At 44.6% G+C, this 16,714-nt stretch overlaps 1 protein-coding gene across 2 annotated transcripts in view; it reads left to right on the top strand.

The window, feature by feature from the left end:
- Positions 1 to 16,714, top strand: part of LOC8032458 (synaptogenesis protein syg-2) — a 341,997-nt gene that overhangs the window by 288,398 nt on the left and 36,885 nt on the right. For both annotated transcript variants that reach the window (XM_042290110.1, XM_042290114.1), the window contains exon 2: positions 3,951 to 4,156. In XM_042290110.1, the coding sequence (XP_042146044.1) occupies positions 3,951 to 4,156 (206 nt within the window). The remainder of the gene's footprint in view (positions 1 to 3,950; positions 4,157 to 16,714) is intronic.

Raw genomic sequence — 16,714 nt, 5'->3', positions numbered from 1 at the left:
GTGCGGGGGGCGACGGTATCCGAAGCGTCGGAATCGTATCGGGTTTCAGGCCGCGGGGGGGGGGGGGGGGGGGGGGGGGGGCTTTCGGAACCCGCCCGCATTCGTGGAGAACAGTGTGAATGCGGCTGTAATTATGCACTGTGTCATAAATGTTCCGTGCATACACGAGTGACCTTAGACCCGCTGTCCCTCAAACCGATGAGCCTGCACCAAGTGCTTCGACGTGGTTTATCGAGTGGCAACCGATGAAACTGCAACTGTTTCTTTTTAACTACCGGACTGCAAAAACTGTGATTAGGGCACTTCGGTACACTGTAGCCTTTCGGTGTAGCGACCGAGCGATCGATTACAAACAATGTAAACACTACTCGAGCAGTCAGAAAACGAACGTCTGCTCTGTGAGTGCGACCAGGAGCAAACCCGTGCAGCAGACGACGCTCGTGGGATGACTACGCAGGCACAGTCGGGTCTTTCTCTTGTATCGTTTCGCACATGATAGATGTCGCTTGGCTCTCAGCATTGTCAAATTCGGCAATTTCCGTCACATCTCTAATTATGCTACGAAATGTAAATCTGAATATTAATTAACAGAGCTTTTAGGAAACATTCGCCGGCTATTTATTGTTTATGATCGGGGTGTTGGTAAGGTACGCTTTTACCCAATTTGGCTGACGTGCTGCGGTACCGCGGAAGCATTGCACCTTCTTTCGAAAGAAAGAAGGTGTAAAAGAGTCCGGTTTTCTTTTAAAAGTTCTATAGCGCAGAATTTTTTTGACCCTATATCTTTGTGTTTTGGGTTCCTTTTCACAGATTTTACGACGTGCGAGGGATGAAATTCGATTTCAAAATCGTTTCATGGTTCCTTTAAGCTACGCATATAACACCAGTTCGGTAGCTGCCGAGAAAAATAGATGGCCCATTGTCAAGTTCGGGCCCGCCCATGACAAAATGCTGTATGAGGGGAAGGGGGGAGAAGAGGTCCCAGCAAAATGGAAGGTTTTGGGGGGGGGGGGGGGGGCCGGGCCCCATGGGCCTCCCCCCTGGCTACGTGCCTGATATATATATATATATATATATATATGTGTGTGTGTGTATATATGTATATATACATATATATATATAGAGAGAGAGAGAGAATGTTTTTGTAAGCTTAACAGAACTTTTTTTTAACATGAAAGCTAGATTAATTCGGTCTGCGCAGGTGAGTTTTACGGAAAGGGGACATAATATAGGAGGCTAATCGTACCGGTCAGTCGGCTAATTAGACAAAATTCGTTAATGAGCCGCTTAATTAATGAAAATAGTATAGTGCAAATTAGAAACTTGCTCAGCGTCATCGAAAAACACTAATTCAGTGATTTTCAGAAAGACTTTTAGCGCGTGAGAAGCGTAGTAGTGCACTAAAGTTAGCACTAGTGGAGCACGTACACAGCTAGCGGTTGCGGTAAGGCACCCGCGCAATTTTTCCGTCTCTTATCGAGCCCCAGCCTTGTACCTGCTCCGCGAGTGGTAACTTTAGTGCACTAATACGCTTCTCACGCGTTCAAAGCCTTTCTGAAAATTATTGATTTAGTGGTTTTTGATGACGCAGAGCAAGTTTCTAATTGGAACTATATGTCTATTTTCAATAATCAAAAAGTTAATTAACAAATTTTAACGAATTAGCCGACTGATCGTTACGATTAGCCCCCTATACTATGTCCCCCTGGCCGCATAACTCACATGCGCAGACCGCATTAGCCTAGCTTTCATGGTTTGTTTTTAAAAATTCTATTAAGCTTAAAAAAAGCACCCTGTATATATGTGTGATTTCATATCAAATCGTGCAGGCACAAAGGATCGAATCTTTAATTTCGCTGAAAAAATGTATCTTATGGCGCCGTCTCTGAAAACGCAGTCGCCACAAACCGCAAGTCCCTCGAATTTTTCGTTCTCGACTTACGAATTTTAGGAGAGGCCGCGGCAGAAAGCAGTGTTTTTCACATCCGTCGTGGGTCGGATGTTTCGCTCAATTTTCCGCCGAGGATTTTCAGTCCACATCATCTTAACTTTATTAAGCACTCTGTGAGCATAGTTCAAAGGCTCTAATGCCATGAAATAATTTTAGGCGTTTTGCTTTTTTTAAGTAAAGTGGTCAAAAACGCCCCCTCGGTTAATTGCTGATGAATTTGACAATTAAATACTGGCGATCTACTTGGGTTACATCGATATTTTCTGTGTGTATGGAGAGCCCTAAACATGCTCGTTTTATATATTATAAAATCACTCAGGTTGTAATAAATTTCCTTTGCAGTACGTTTACATTAATCTTATGCTGAAACCAAAAAGTATCAATTTTACAATCGATTTTCTCAGAAAACCCTTTTTTTATTTTTTTATTTTTTGTTAAAATATAGATATGATAGTTGTCTACTCGAAAAGCAAGTCGAAAAAGTGTGTATTTTGTTCGTATTTTCTATATTTAAGCCTCAATATCGAAAAAAGACGCCTTCGTTTTGCAAGATTTAAGTCGGACATGGCTACCCGTGTGTTTCAATGAATTGTGAAAACGTTTTCTTGCATTTCTGTTTGCATTTTGTAATCAATTATAGACGCAATTTGTGGTATTGACTAGTTATTTATGTTTTGATAAGTTTACAAGTTTCTAATTGGAACCATATGTCTATTTTCACTAATTAAAATGTTAATTAACGAATTTTAATTAATTAGTACTTATCGCAAAGATTAGCAATCCACATAATGTTCGCCTTGCCGTATAACCTATCTGCACAAACCGCATAAAGGTAGCTTTCAATGCTTTTTTTAAAGAAATCTGAAAGAATAAAAAACACCCTTTATATATATATATATATATATATATATATATATATATATATATATATATATATATATATATATATATATATATACGAATAATGGGTTTTCTATATAAATATGCCATTTTGAGCTTGCTGGGACTATATTTCAATCAACTGTGACACCTATAGAAAATCCTTCCTACTGTCAACCCTTATAACATTAGTTTGGGCCGCTCCGCACTTACTGCATCTCCTTGCAATCGCGGATTTGACTTATATACATTTGTCGTGTACAAGCTAGGGACTTCACAATGATTGCATTTTTTTAATTCTTATAGTAGAGGAATGACTCATTCGTCGCAGAGCCTCAACAAGATGAGGATGTACAACTGTCAATAAGCGTGTTGCGTTTTTTATCTACTTTAATAAATTACTCCTAGACCGTTATTTTAGCTTAGGTCGTAATTTGCAAAATAAGAAAAAATGTAGCAAATTTACAGAATACGTGTTAGGAGAATTTACACTTGCAGTAGCAACGTAGCGTAATTTAAGTCATAATGTTATAATAGGCACGTTCAATGCGCGATTACTTCTCAACAAACACAAAAGTCTTGTTATAGAGCCATCGTTGTCGTTATTTGTATCTAATTTAAATTATTTCCTCTTTGCACCGTATATGTTCAATTGCGCTACAACTTGTTTTCAATATTGTACTTTTTGCCAGCTTGTAGTAGTTTCCTTAATACTGCACTTACCTGCAAAATTACCATCGAGGAATCGCAGTAATAAATAAATTTAGGGTTTCCGCTCAACTAGCATGTATGAAAGTACTTCGTGGTGGATCACATTAATATGAGGTGCGGAATCCTTATTTACTTTTCGACCTCGAGGCTTTTGAACCCTGAAGAGGGAAGTAGCTTAGAAAGAGAACCTTTGTATTTCTAAACCCGGCCTTATACTTGTTTGTTTTTCGTCACTAGGCGTTTATGCGGTCTATAAAACAATATCAGCTGAAGCAGACCTCGACCTGTGACAACCCGCAGTGATGTAATGTGATCAAGAATTTAACATTTGAATTCCCCTCTAATGATGATTACTCGAGCGTCAAATCGGTGGTGTCTGAACCCGAGTGGCGTCCCGTTTCCCGCGCAGCGACCTGCGGGCTGCGGCTGCTGCGACTCGACGTACCGTCCATCATGCGTCGGGGCGAGCAGACCTGGCTCAACTGCAGCTACGACCTGGAGCGGGACCAGCTGTACTCCATCAAGTGGTACAAGAACAACGTCGAGATCTACCGCTACCTGCCCAGCGAGACGCCCCGCGTCAAGGTGTACAACATGCCCGGCATACACATCGACGTGAGTCGCCCGCTGGACGCGGCCGCCCGGAGCGACCGCGCCTCCCTCCCCCCCTTCACTGTTCACGCACGAGAAAGCCGACGCGTTGCAACACGTTTTCGCGTTCCTCGGGGACGCGTTACATATTAGGAAATTAGGCGACGAAGCGGTTGAGATTAGGAGTGCTAAAATAGCATTGGGAAAGAAAAGTAATGTTTAAGATGTAGTATCAATTGCCAGCTCAAAGTCCGTTTTTGGGAAACTTCCAAGGCACGTGATTTCAAAGGTCTTTCTTTTTCTTTTCTGTACGATGAAATAGTAAAAATACAGATAAACTGAAAATATGTTTTGTCCCGTTTTCGTCTTTTAGTAAATCGCTTTCCTTTTATTTCTGGTGGATCATGTATGTCCTTGCTTTTACCCGTAACTAAACTAAACAAAACTAAAAAAAAAAAAAAAAAAAACGGGAGCAACAGGCACATACTCGCACACACCGGCTCAAATTAAGCAACTAATTTATTTCAGAGCAACGCCTTTATATAACCTCGGAAACCTGCTCGCCGTTAGCTAACACATCCTCAAAAAAAGGTTAACGAAGCAACGGGCCAAACATACCAGTGTCCTCAAACCCATAATAAAATAAACCCATAACAACCGCACCCCCCACCCCCCCCCCCCCCAAAAAAAAAAAAAAAGTAATTACCACATTCAACCATTTTTCTTTTTTTTTTTTATATTTTTCCCGCGTGCGCAGCTGGTCAAGTAGGCGACGCTCCCGTGGCCGAACGGTTATCGTACTAGCCTCCCATGCGCAAAGCCGAGGTTCGATACCTGGCCGCGCATACACCTTTCTGTTGTTTCTGTAATGTCACGTTCTGGAAAATTCGAGAACACTGTTGGCTTGTTCGAGGTCAGAATGTGGTTCGAGGTCCAGAATGCTTTACCTGCCGTACCTTTTACGCCGATTGTTCCAGAAGTCCACGCGTGTCCATAAGGGGCTCCGCTTGGCGAGCCGGAGCCAGTCTCTCCCCAGCGCTCAATCCTGCTGTTTCGCCGACATCGACGCCTACAGCGACGCTAACCTTCTACTTTCGGTTTTAAGAACAAGTTCACCTCAGTTATTCGCCGCCTCGTCATTTGTCATTCGTGACAATATTACTATTATGTTTGTCATGAGAATGCCGATTAATAGAATTCTATATTTCTACTCTTCCTTAAAAAAAAAAAGGATGTCTAATCGAAACTGTTGGATTTATTATATATATATAAAAAAAAAGAAAAAGTGCGAAGTTGAAATGTACAAAAAAGAAAGTACGCTTAGCTAACAGACCCTCATGAGACAATTTTGGAAATCGAATGTGTTGCAAGGATTTCTTGTACAGCGGAGTCAATGCGCCTTGAAACACGCAAACTTCTGTTACCTTCCGAGCAATTTGGTGAAGCGCGACTGGTAACGTGGCGTCACTTGAGGTGCATATTGTCATGAATGAAACATCATGAGGCGACGAATGAACACAAACTAAACGTTTTATTCGACGAACTTCTGCCGAAAAATGAATTGCAATGGGGTAGCGTCGCAGGCTTCGGAGGCCGGCGGAGTAGTGCGATCGAACGCAAGAGCGAGACTAACTCCGGACAGCCACGCGGAACATCGTTTGTACAACAATCGGCGTGGAACGTTCGGCGCCCAGAACATTCGTCACTCGATCAGACGACAAGGTTCTCGAACTTACGAGATGGTCAACTTGAAAGAACAGATGAAAGAGGAGTCCGCTCCCTGGAATCGAACCTGGAGCCTCCGCGCAGTAGCCGAGGGCGGTAACCATTCGCCCACGCACGTGCTCACTCGGCGACGCGCGTGATTTTGAGTAGAAGCAGCGCACCGGCCGCTTTCCGTACGGGTAGCGGGCGCACCGGCCGCTACCCGAATGGAAAGCGGCCGGTGCGGTGATTACTCATGCCGACAGAGCCAGCAGCGCGACGTTTTTGCTCCACGTTCTGGGAGAGCGCATTATTAGAATTTTACACTCCAAAACCCCTTTCACTCGCAAACTCGTTAAAAAATGCATTTTAGAGGCTAAAGGTGAAAAAAAAAAATTTAATGCGAAAAATTGATTTTGTTATTTTAGATTGTATTTTTCTGCGCTATATTATCCGCGTTTTGTTTAATTTTGTTTCGCTTTTGTTGGCCTCATATCTACATTTGGGATTTTAGAGTTAGATGGCGTTGAGTCTGTACAAATACATTACATATATATCACGGGTGGCCAGGCTGACCCGGCCTAAGAGCCGCAAGCAAAATCGCGAAACTTCCCTTGAACTACTTTCAATTTATCCGAGTCAAAAGCAGTCCAACTGTATGTAAGGTACCAGTAGCACAACAATAGCAAACCGCAACCTGTCTTTCAATTTAAAACGCGTTCCGTTTTTCTTTTTGGGGAAGTGCTCGTGTGACCGGGAGGGAGGCGGGAAACTGGGAGGGGGGGCGTAGGGGAGGGAGCCGCGAGCCGCACTTTAACACGCGAAGAGCCGCATGCGGCTCGCGAGCCGCAACTAGGCCACCCCTGATATATATTATGCCAAGCATCCAAACTAGAGTTCCAATTTTCATAGTTATTACAGGGACTGCGAACTAAAGAAAAGCAGGGCGTGGCTTGTTATGGTCACGCCTCTTGCCTCGCGATTGGATGTTTGGATTGTTATCGGCTCATGCTGTAATCTCATTGGCTCCGTAGCCAGAATGAGATGCACGACACATCATCACGCCCGTCTTTTCTTAAGCTGTCGGTAACTCTAAGCTGAAATAGTTATCGGGTATACAAGCGTCGTAAAATTAACGATGAAAGGGTACAGACGCAGACCTTCTGGTGAACGATGTTTATGCGCCAAGCCGACACCGCGGATAACAAAGAAGGACAGAAACACACGTCCTCCGAACTGAAACAATGCATGTGTGTGTCTGTTTGTGTTTGTTTGTTTGTTAATTGTTTCCCCAGTCTTGCCTGTGCAGCGCGCAGGCAGCGTTCCTGACGGGGTCGCTTCCTGGGCGCTCCGTTTACATTTTAAACACAAACAGGTGGCAACAAGATTGAAATGCATCACCCCACCTCACTCAATGCACACCATTTATTATTATTACAATCATCATTGTTGTTATTATTATTTTTATTATTATATTTATTATATTTTAAATAATTATTAATATATTTTTATTAATATCATTATATTACGATCCAAGAGAAACGGGAATTGTGGAGAGAGATAGGGATCTCTTTTACGAGGCAAGTCGCTGCCAGGCGTGGGGCATCGTAAGAAGAAAACCAAAGGAAGTATTTCAGGTGGTTAAAGGAGTTCATTTTTCATCGCAGAGGTTAGCTAATTCCTGGCATCCACGGGACTTAAAATGTGACACGTTTTAAGTCCCCGTCATTTGTCTTACTCTTGCTTTAATGAGGCACACCGCATTAATATAACTGTACTTTCGCAACGAGCTCCTGCATGCCACGAAATGGCCGGTAACTTCAACGAACTCATTAATGAGGTTTGAATTCAGCTCAGACAATATTTTCTCGTATGCGTGTTCATTGCCGCGTAGTCGAGAGTAGCGTTCAACCATCTAAACACACAAAGAAAGCGCTCTAAATTCTTCCTAACTGAACTCTTTTACTTCATCTAAAGAAGGCATATTATGAAACCGGGCAGTGTGAACGCCGCATCTTTCCTCCGTTTCACCAGTTATGTGCAACGTTAAGAATAAAATGCAAGACTCGAGACTGGAGCTCGGAATTCACTTTGCTTGAAGGCAAGCTGCAAGAACAAAATCTGGTCGTAAAATAACTCTTAGGGGTTCTTCGGCTTGTCAATATTTTGCACCCTAAAATATACTTAAGCAGCTTCTAAGAGGGTTGTTCGCGAAAACTCTTTCAGGGGTTCTTTTATGCTCTTTTTTTATGCGAAAGAGTTCTTCATCGCCCACTTGCCTTGCTAGTGATCCAGGGGGTGACACTGCTTGAGGCGAAACTGTTCTTCGAGTTTTTGGGGCGTCGAAGAACCTTTCATGAACGAATTTATTTTAGTGTAAAACATAAAAAAACACTTTCTTAAAACAAAAATAAAGGTTTAAGGGCATAGATGGGACGCATATTTTGTTTAATAATATTTTCATGAAATAAAAAAAAAAATTCGCGCAATATTTGCTCCGTGAGACGCAATTCGGGTGTAGGTCACGGCACGCTCTAAGCCCCGCCCCCAGATCAGAGGCCTCTCCCATTAGTACTGGATTGGCTTGGATGCTCGGCTGAACACGCTAGGAGGCCTAGTGCCTCCCTTTCGCAAAATCCGGTTCGTCTAGTCTGGCGTCTGACACCGCCTGTTAGTCGTGCGAGCAGGGGCGCGGCAGCCACTGGAATCGACGTGTGCTATTTCACTGCCGTCTATCGTCTGCAATGCCCGTGAGACCCGGACACGAAAGCTGCGCGTTGTCGCCCGCTTTCGATCCTGTTCGTCTGCTATTCCCGACCCCGTCTATAAACTTCCGCAACGCTCCGAAGACGCGACCACAAAAGCGGCGTCCTAGCGTTTTAACCTTTTACGAGCCACGGTCCAATACAAGCGTCTGTCAGCGTCTATTATGTGCGACAATAAGCGGCCGCGAGGAACGAGAGAAATGAACAAAATGAATATGCAGTTCTCTCAGCTACACTAACCTTGTTTTTTTTTGTTTTTTTTACACGGCATTGGCGAGAAAGATTGGTGAGCGTCATGACGCACAATTAAATCGCGATGTGAAAATTATTCGCCTTCGTAGGCCAGATGCACCGCAAAACTTAACAGCAACTTGTCTTTCGAAGCAAAATTGACGGGAACATAGAAAAACTTGATGCGAGCCGAACTCCCAATCGCCTCCAGCCAAATGGTTCGCAAATTCTTATTTGTGTAGGTAGGTATCTTCTCTACATTAAACCACGGTTGCAATCTGTCATGTATCCGCTGGTGGCCAAGAGATGGCGTCACCGGGCACACGCGCTTATCCAGCGATTTTCCAGCGATTCATGGAAACAGTACTTGCTGGAATTTGTGCCGTGGAATTGTGGAATTGCTGGAATTGGATGTCCAAAGGATATCCAAAGGATGTCCTTTAGACATGGCAAGAAAAGCGTCGGCAAGCTTTTCGACAGTTAAAGCATGCCATCGCACAGCGAACTGTTCTCGGGCATTACGACGAGAACAAAAGCCTGATTGTGTCATGTGACGCATCACCCTACGGCGTGGGAGCGGTATTAGCTCAGCTCGATGACGATGGCAACGAAGCTCCAATTGTTTTCACCTCGTGAACGCTCGGCAAAGCCGAAAAGAATTACTCACAGTTGGATCGCGAGGGGCTGGCAATTGTTTTCGCCATGGACCGTTTTCATCGCTACGTCGCGGGACGTCACGTGACGATTACAACAGACCATCAACCGCTGTTGGGGATCATGGGCCAAAAATCTCCAGTACCAACTGTGCTTTCGCCACGGATGACACGCTGGTGTGTTAAGTTGACAGCTTACGATTATAATATGATCTACAGGGCAGGAAAACAGAATCAAAACGCCGATGCCTTAAGCAGACTGCCATTGCCGGAAACTGACGACGAACAACATCCTCCAGCCGATGTCTTGATGTTGGAAGCGCTCACGAAACCTCCCATGACTGCAACAGAACTGGCGGACAACACAGCAAAGGATTCCATACTTGCTAAGGTGTTCCAAGCGGTCAAACATGGCGAAGTGAGAAAGCTAGACGGTGATCGCTTCGTCGCATACAAGCTCAAGGCAGCAGAATTGTCAATTCACCGTGGTTGTCTCATCTGGAGATCGCGCGTGGTAATTCCCGCGTCAATGAGATCCGAGGCCATAGCACTTCTACATGCGGGGCACCGGGGCATCGTTGCCATGAAAGCATACGCTCGGAGCTATTGTGGTGGCCCGGGATCGACAAAGAGATTGAACTCTGTGTAGCTCAATGTGACACGTGCCAAGTGAACCAGAGAGCAGTACCAAAGGCCGAAAACCTAACCTGGGAAAGACCTACGGCACCATGGGACACCATCCATCTAGATTTTGCCGGGCCGATCGAGGGGCAGGTCTACCTTATAATTGTTGACGCGTATTCCAAATGGCTAGAAGTTCGCGCAGTTCGGAATATGGCGTCATCTACGGTTATTTCACAACTGCGCAGCGTGTTTGCAACCTTTGGCATACCACGGAAAGTAATGTCCGACAACGGGACCGCCTTTGTATCGGAAGAAATTAAGAGCTTTTACTCCTCCAACGGCATCGCAGCGGTCACCAGTGCCCCTTTTCACCCTGCAACTAACGGCCAAGCTGAACGAATGGTCCAGCAGTTAAAGAAGGCGTTGGCGAAGGGCGGAAAGGGCACGTTGGACTGTACGTTGGCACGCTTTTTATACAAGCAACACACTACCGTACACACAGCGACGGGAAAAACTCACGGGTGCTCGGGCATTGCAATGCCCGAGCACCCGTCCCGTGCCCCAGGTCCGTGCTCTTGAAAAGCGCGGGATAAGCGCGTGTGCCCGGTGACGCCATCTCTTGGCCACCAGCGGATACATGACACAATCCCAACGATTGCACGATTTAGAGATCATCGGGGTCGCGTCTACAGGAACCGAGTTCTATATTCAGCACCAGCACGCGCAAACGAACAAATCAAGTCAGATTAAGCAACATAGTTGACGTGGGACGCTAGGCTTAGGCCATTCGCGCTACCAGCCCAAGCACCCGCATAGCGCTTCCGAAATCGACAGTTGTTTGCTGCAAACTTGGTCGGTTGAGGAGGAGCATACCGTCCCCTCCGTCCCCTCCCCTCCTCCTCCTCGAGAGCTGCGTTCTAATTCGGCCTTACAGGGGGTTGCAAACGTCTTACATTTTTTTTTTTATCGGAGCCTTTATTTTTACTCAGCGTCAACGCCACCGAAAAAAAGAAGTCAATCCGGATCAAACAAAACAGTTGATGTAAGACTCTAGGCTTAGGCCAGTCCCTCTACGAAAACAAGCATCCCCAAAGCGCTTCCGAAGGCGTATACTTGCGACAATTGTTCGCTGCAAACCCGGTCGATGAGATCTTCCTCTAAACACCTATGTTGAGCCAAAACAAGCCGCACTCATATCAATTGACGAGCTGACCGAGCTACGCTCGTTCAGCACTCCGCAAACACCGCCAGCCATGTTTCGTTCTAAAAAATTCCCTGCGCTTCTACTTACCCATCAAACACTCAGAGAGCCAATCTCTGCAATCTAAGAAATCAGCTCAGCGAATGATGAGGCGGAACATCCGTTAAAACTAAAATCAAGTCTGCGCTGGGGCGTTAAGCAATGCAAAGCGTCATGTTTGCATTGCACTATGCAACCCCGCAGAATTAATTTCGAGTTCTAAACAGATGTTCTGTGTCATCGTTCGCTCAGCTGATTTTGTAGATCGTAGAGAGTGGCTCTTCGAGTGTTATGCGGGAAAGTGGACAAGGAGGCATTTTTAAGAGAGTTGTTAATGTTTCAGACCGAAGCGGGAGAAGCAATCTCAGAGTACTACATTTGAAAACAATGATGACTCGTTACTCCTCAAACATAATTCCTTCGTTACTTCTGAAGCATAAAGAAATAGTTTGTTAAAAAACTGTTATGGCACGAAAATACAAACTTACAACCAACCGGTCACACGTCAATCATCTACAAACCAATGAGAGATGTAAGCACCTTGAATGCACGGGGAGAGCTTAGCGGCCTGCGACTTCCACATGCTCCTATATTGCGTCTAAAAGCGCAATTATTGCTCGACCACATTTATTTTTTCGTGGCATTTTTTTCTATTAATAAGCATGTCCCATGTGAAATGTTTTTTTTTTTTTTCATTACAGTTATGTCTTGTGCTTACAGCCCAGTCTCCTTAAACGCTGCACTCCAGATTATGCCCGTGTGTGCAGATTCTTTTTTAGAGTCGATCCCTCTACTCTACGGATGAAGCTGGGCAACTCTCGGGAAGCAAAAATAAAAGTGTGTGATATATATATATATATATATATATATATATATATATATATATATATATATATATATATATATTCTTCCTAAAATAGTGGGACTGAGGACGGCGTGAGCCGCGGAACGTCATATGCTCGGCGAAGCGTCCCAAACTTCAATTTTCCACAAATGAAATTTTACGGCAGGAGTCAAATATTGTTTTTACTTGATCAAATATCCTGTTTACGCTTACGTTCCTAGGTTACACGTATTTCTCGTTCTCTTCTCGAAAGGTGCGCTTGGGTACCGCGGAACATTCATGATCGTTGTTCCCGTAATTACGACGCGGTCGTTGAGATTGATTGTCCAGCGTCCCGAAACGTCATCCATATTTCCACCGACATCATAGCGATGGAAGGGCATTCTCCGGGTCGATAGTACCAGAAAACACAAAACAAGCACACAAAAATGATACGCAGACACTGCTGACACGATTGCGGCCACACCCATCGCGGTGGTCTAAATGACCCCTGACATTGGCCCTCAAATGTTGCCGCCAGCTGCACGCAGGCTTCTCCAAGCGGGGTAATCTGCAAATAGTCACCCGAGAGAGAAAGAGAGCCAGCCGCCGCTTTCGGAACAATTATATTTGTGATTAAACGAAGCATTCTTTTTTTTTGTTGTTGTATTTTTCGACCTTTTAGTTCGTTGGTGACCACGACGTGAATAGATGACTCAGATATTGGATATGTTACCTTTATTTTGTTTTCCCGTGTATCTACTTACCATAATTTTGTTATGTTTGGAAACTTTGTGGGCATCAAATGAACAGCTGCAGAAAACATGGGCCCAGACAGCAAGGCAGACTCTTGTTCGAGCTCCTGTTGGAATGGGTTCTACATATTTGGCGTTTTATCTTGTTGGGTGATGTTTTCTTTTCTCCCTTTTGTCCCCCAGTGGACAGTTTGTCTACTAAATCAGCAATAAATCTTCATTAATGTTTTGTGTATGCATTTTATTGTATTTTATTAAATGTTATGCATTTCTTTTGCATAGTAGAAATAATTTTAGTGAAAGGGTTGTAGCAATAAAACATTAATTGCAAATAACTTAGAATCTATTTAGACGTCATTATGGAGTGTTCATCTCTTCCTACAACATGTCTAGGTAAAAGGTTTTTTTTGTTTTTTTTTTTTGGGGGGGGGGGGGCGATTAACTGAGACTAGCGGTCCCAGAAAGACATAAATATAAACCACGGGGGAATCCAGGGCTCCTTTTCAAAGGTCACATCCACACCTGAAGCATTCTAGGTCAAAATTTACTGCGTCGTAAAGTAGGATATTTCTTAACCTCCCGTGCAATGGCGGTGTTGACGATAAAAATGTTGGCAGCAGTTCCATCCCGAAATATTCAGTTCGAAATGAGAAGTTTTCAGAAAGCACCATGTGCATCTTCTAGAGGCACGCTATAGTGCGAAAAAAAAAATACTTTAGACACCATTCAATCTAGCATATAGTAAAAGCTGAGAGTATATTAAAGTGAGTTACGCGTATAGAGATGTTCATCGCGATGGGGGACACTAAAAGAAGAACCACATGGCCAAAAGCGGGGTTTTGGGTTTTCACAAACATTCACATAGATGGCTGGACGAATTCAGCTCAACTTTCGGATCAGACGGCGGCCTGCGCCACCTAGCCGGTGTTTTAATTCTATCGGCTGTAATTTAACCATTCGCAATTCCAGAGGAGAGCAATGGCACCCAGCGTCAAAGACGTGATGTTTAAAAAACAGGAACTTGCACCTGCCAAAATGTGCAGCGGAAACATCTGCAACCTGGCTATGAGATCATGAATCAGGAGAATGGATACCAAATGCATGCCATTAAAGTCGTGAGTATATATATTAATCCGAGTTAATCCTCCTAATACAAACTATTTCTAAATCTTTCGATCCGTGTAACGGAAATGCCTCCCTTGACATCCGGTGTGTCAGTATGCCTCCCTTGCTATCTATACATTACCAGGAAGAAAGTACGCAGCGTTTTTCTCCTTGCCTGTACTTATGCCACTTTGTTTTTAATCCGACCGACGCCGATGCTACGATCCGATGGTGCCAACCAAGGAGCGCCAAAACTGCATCGTCGCGTCGCTCATCGCCTTTGTGCATTTGCTATCTCCGAATAAATCTATCACTCATAGTAAATGCGCCGCGATCCTACGTTTCTTTTCTTTCTGTGTGCATGACACGTCTTTCCCAAATAAAAAATAATATTATATTTTCACGAATAAAAAATAATATTATATTTTCACGAATAAAAAACATAAACTGGAGTAATAAAACCGAAAATGACCGTTTTACGCGGCGAACTTGTGCCGAGGAACATGAAGTATCAAAGACCGTACCTACTTTGACAGGCGACTGAAGGACGACCGACTGAAGCAGCCATGCGAAGCTCCTTTTGTAAGCGCGTGGGTATCTAGAAGCTTTATAGCTCGAAAAGACAACAAGGTTTTTGAGTCATCTGGAACATTCCCATCATGCAAACAAAAGAACGATAAAAAAGACAGGCGCTGGTGGGGATGAAAGTCACTGGGTCTGAGAAAGTAGCGCCATTGCCTTCCCACCTGCTAGCAGGACACAAACAAATACCAACATACAGACGACAAACCCTCCGAAGGTGATTGGCTCATCGCTGTTGGTTGCCATGGTGATCGAAATTTTACACCCTTTCAAAGCTTCGAAGCTTTGGAAGTGTCGACAAAACCAGTAGCACTAAGATCGATATGAAGCATCATCGCACTGAAAGCGATCCTCGGCCAATATGAGCGTCTTCGGCATTGTGCATGCAATAACCTTACCACTTATGCTTATTTCCCCATTCCTTCTAGAATTATGTTGCTCCTCTTGCGTCTTACACGACAGTAAAATCATTTTTCAATGCGTCTAAGCACCGACGTTGCGTGTGATGGCGGTACGAAGATGTACGGCATCAGACGCGGCGTCGGTGCTTGGGGGCATTAAAAAATAATTTTACTGTCTTGAGACACCCAAGAAGAGCAACAGAATTATAAGAGATCCGGGTAAATACGCATGAGTGGTAACTTTATTGCATGCAGAGTGCCAAAGGCGCTCATATTTGCCGAAGATTGCTTTCAGTAATGATGATGCTCCATAGCGATCTCAGTGCGACTCGTTTTGACTGCCCTTTCGAAGTTTCGAAGCTTTTAAAAGGTCCGAAATGGCAATTACCATGGCACCGACAGCGATGAGCCAATTACCTTGGTGGGTTTTGTCGTCTATATGTTGGTATTTCTTTGTGTTCGGCTAGCAGGTGGGAAGGCAATGGCGCTACTTTCCCAGATTCAGTGACTTTAGTGGGGATCAAGCCCCAGCCAGCGTCGCTGGAGTTGAGTACGCTGCTGACTCAGCTATTCGCACGTAATATTACTCCCTTCTTCAGAAAAAAAACAAAAAAAACACGGATCGTCCCGACGCAACGCCAGATGAAATCGACAACTCAAATCAAGAAAAGGACAAACCACGGAGTCACCTAAAACACAGATATTCACAGTACTATCGAATATAGTTCGGTCCGAGTCGGACAACGTAAATCTAGCTGGGGTCGCAGAGGGCGTCGTGACAACATTCATGTTCAGTCGGGCAGCGGCTTGCAGTTTAGGTCCCTCAGGTAGTGAATAACCTTGAGGGCGACGCACCACTTTAAAAGTTCAGCTACAATGATGAACGGGTGTTCAGATCCACGCCTACGCGAGCTGGAACTGGGCGTCGTGGCGACAAAACTTTTACTGGCCATCGTCAGCAAGTTCGGCGGCTTGTATCAAAATGCGGCCGAGCTGGCGGACTTCCTCCGCTCGTTGAGTGACGAACAGAGCGTCGTTGTCCTGTTCGCCTTCGTGGTCGACATCACACTCGTCGTCGGTATCGTGATCGGGTTTGTCATCAAGGTCGTCGTCAAGGTTGTAGTCGGGGTTGTCTTTGAACTCATCGTCCTGGTCGTCCTTGGGTCGCCGTCGAAGTTGTCGTTAGGGTTGCCGTCGAAGTACTAGTCGGGATCGTCGTCGATGTCGTCGTTCGAGTCGTCACCTGTTTCGTCGTCAGTCTCGACATCAAGATCGAAGGCCCTGTTTGTCGTCGAGGCCGTAGTCGGGTTGGTTGTTGACATCGTTGCCGGGGTTTGTCTTTGGAGTCGTTGTCCGTTTCACCGTCGGCGTCGTCGTCGACGTAGTCATCATGTTATCGTTGAGGTCGTGGCCAGGGTCTTTGTGTAGTTCATAGTCCGGATTGTTTTCGAGGCCATAGTTGAGGTCGCTGTTGATGTCACAGTTGGAGTCATTCTCGGATGTTTTCGAGGACGTCGCCTTCAAAAAGTCTTCGGAGTTATCGTGTTGACAGGTGGGCGCATCGTGAGTATAGATTGAATTACCCCACCCCTCCACCAAAATGTCACGAATAAAAATAAAACTGATTAATAAAACTTAAAATGATCGTTTAATGAGGGGGACGTGTGCCGAGGAACATAAATTAAAAAGAACCGTACTGA

The sequence above is a fragment of the Ixodes scapularis genome, unplaced genomic scaffold (assembly GCF_016920785.2).
Source record: "Ixodes scapularis isolate PalLabHiFi unplaced genomic scaffold, ASM1692078v2 PGA_scaffold0__279_contigs__length_252992795, whole genome shotgun sequence".
Taxonomy (NCBI): Eukaryota; Metazoa; Arthropoda; class Arachnida; order Ixodida; family Ixodidae; genus Ixodes; species Ixodes scapularis.
Note: the sequence above shows the minus strand (reverse complement) of the source record. Positions and strands in the feature narration are given on the sequence as shown.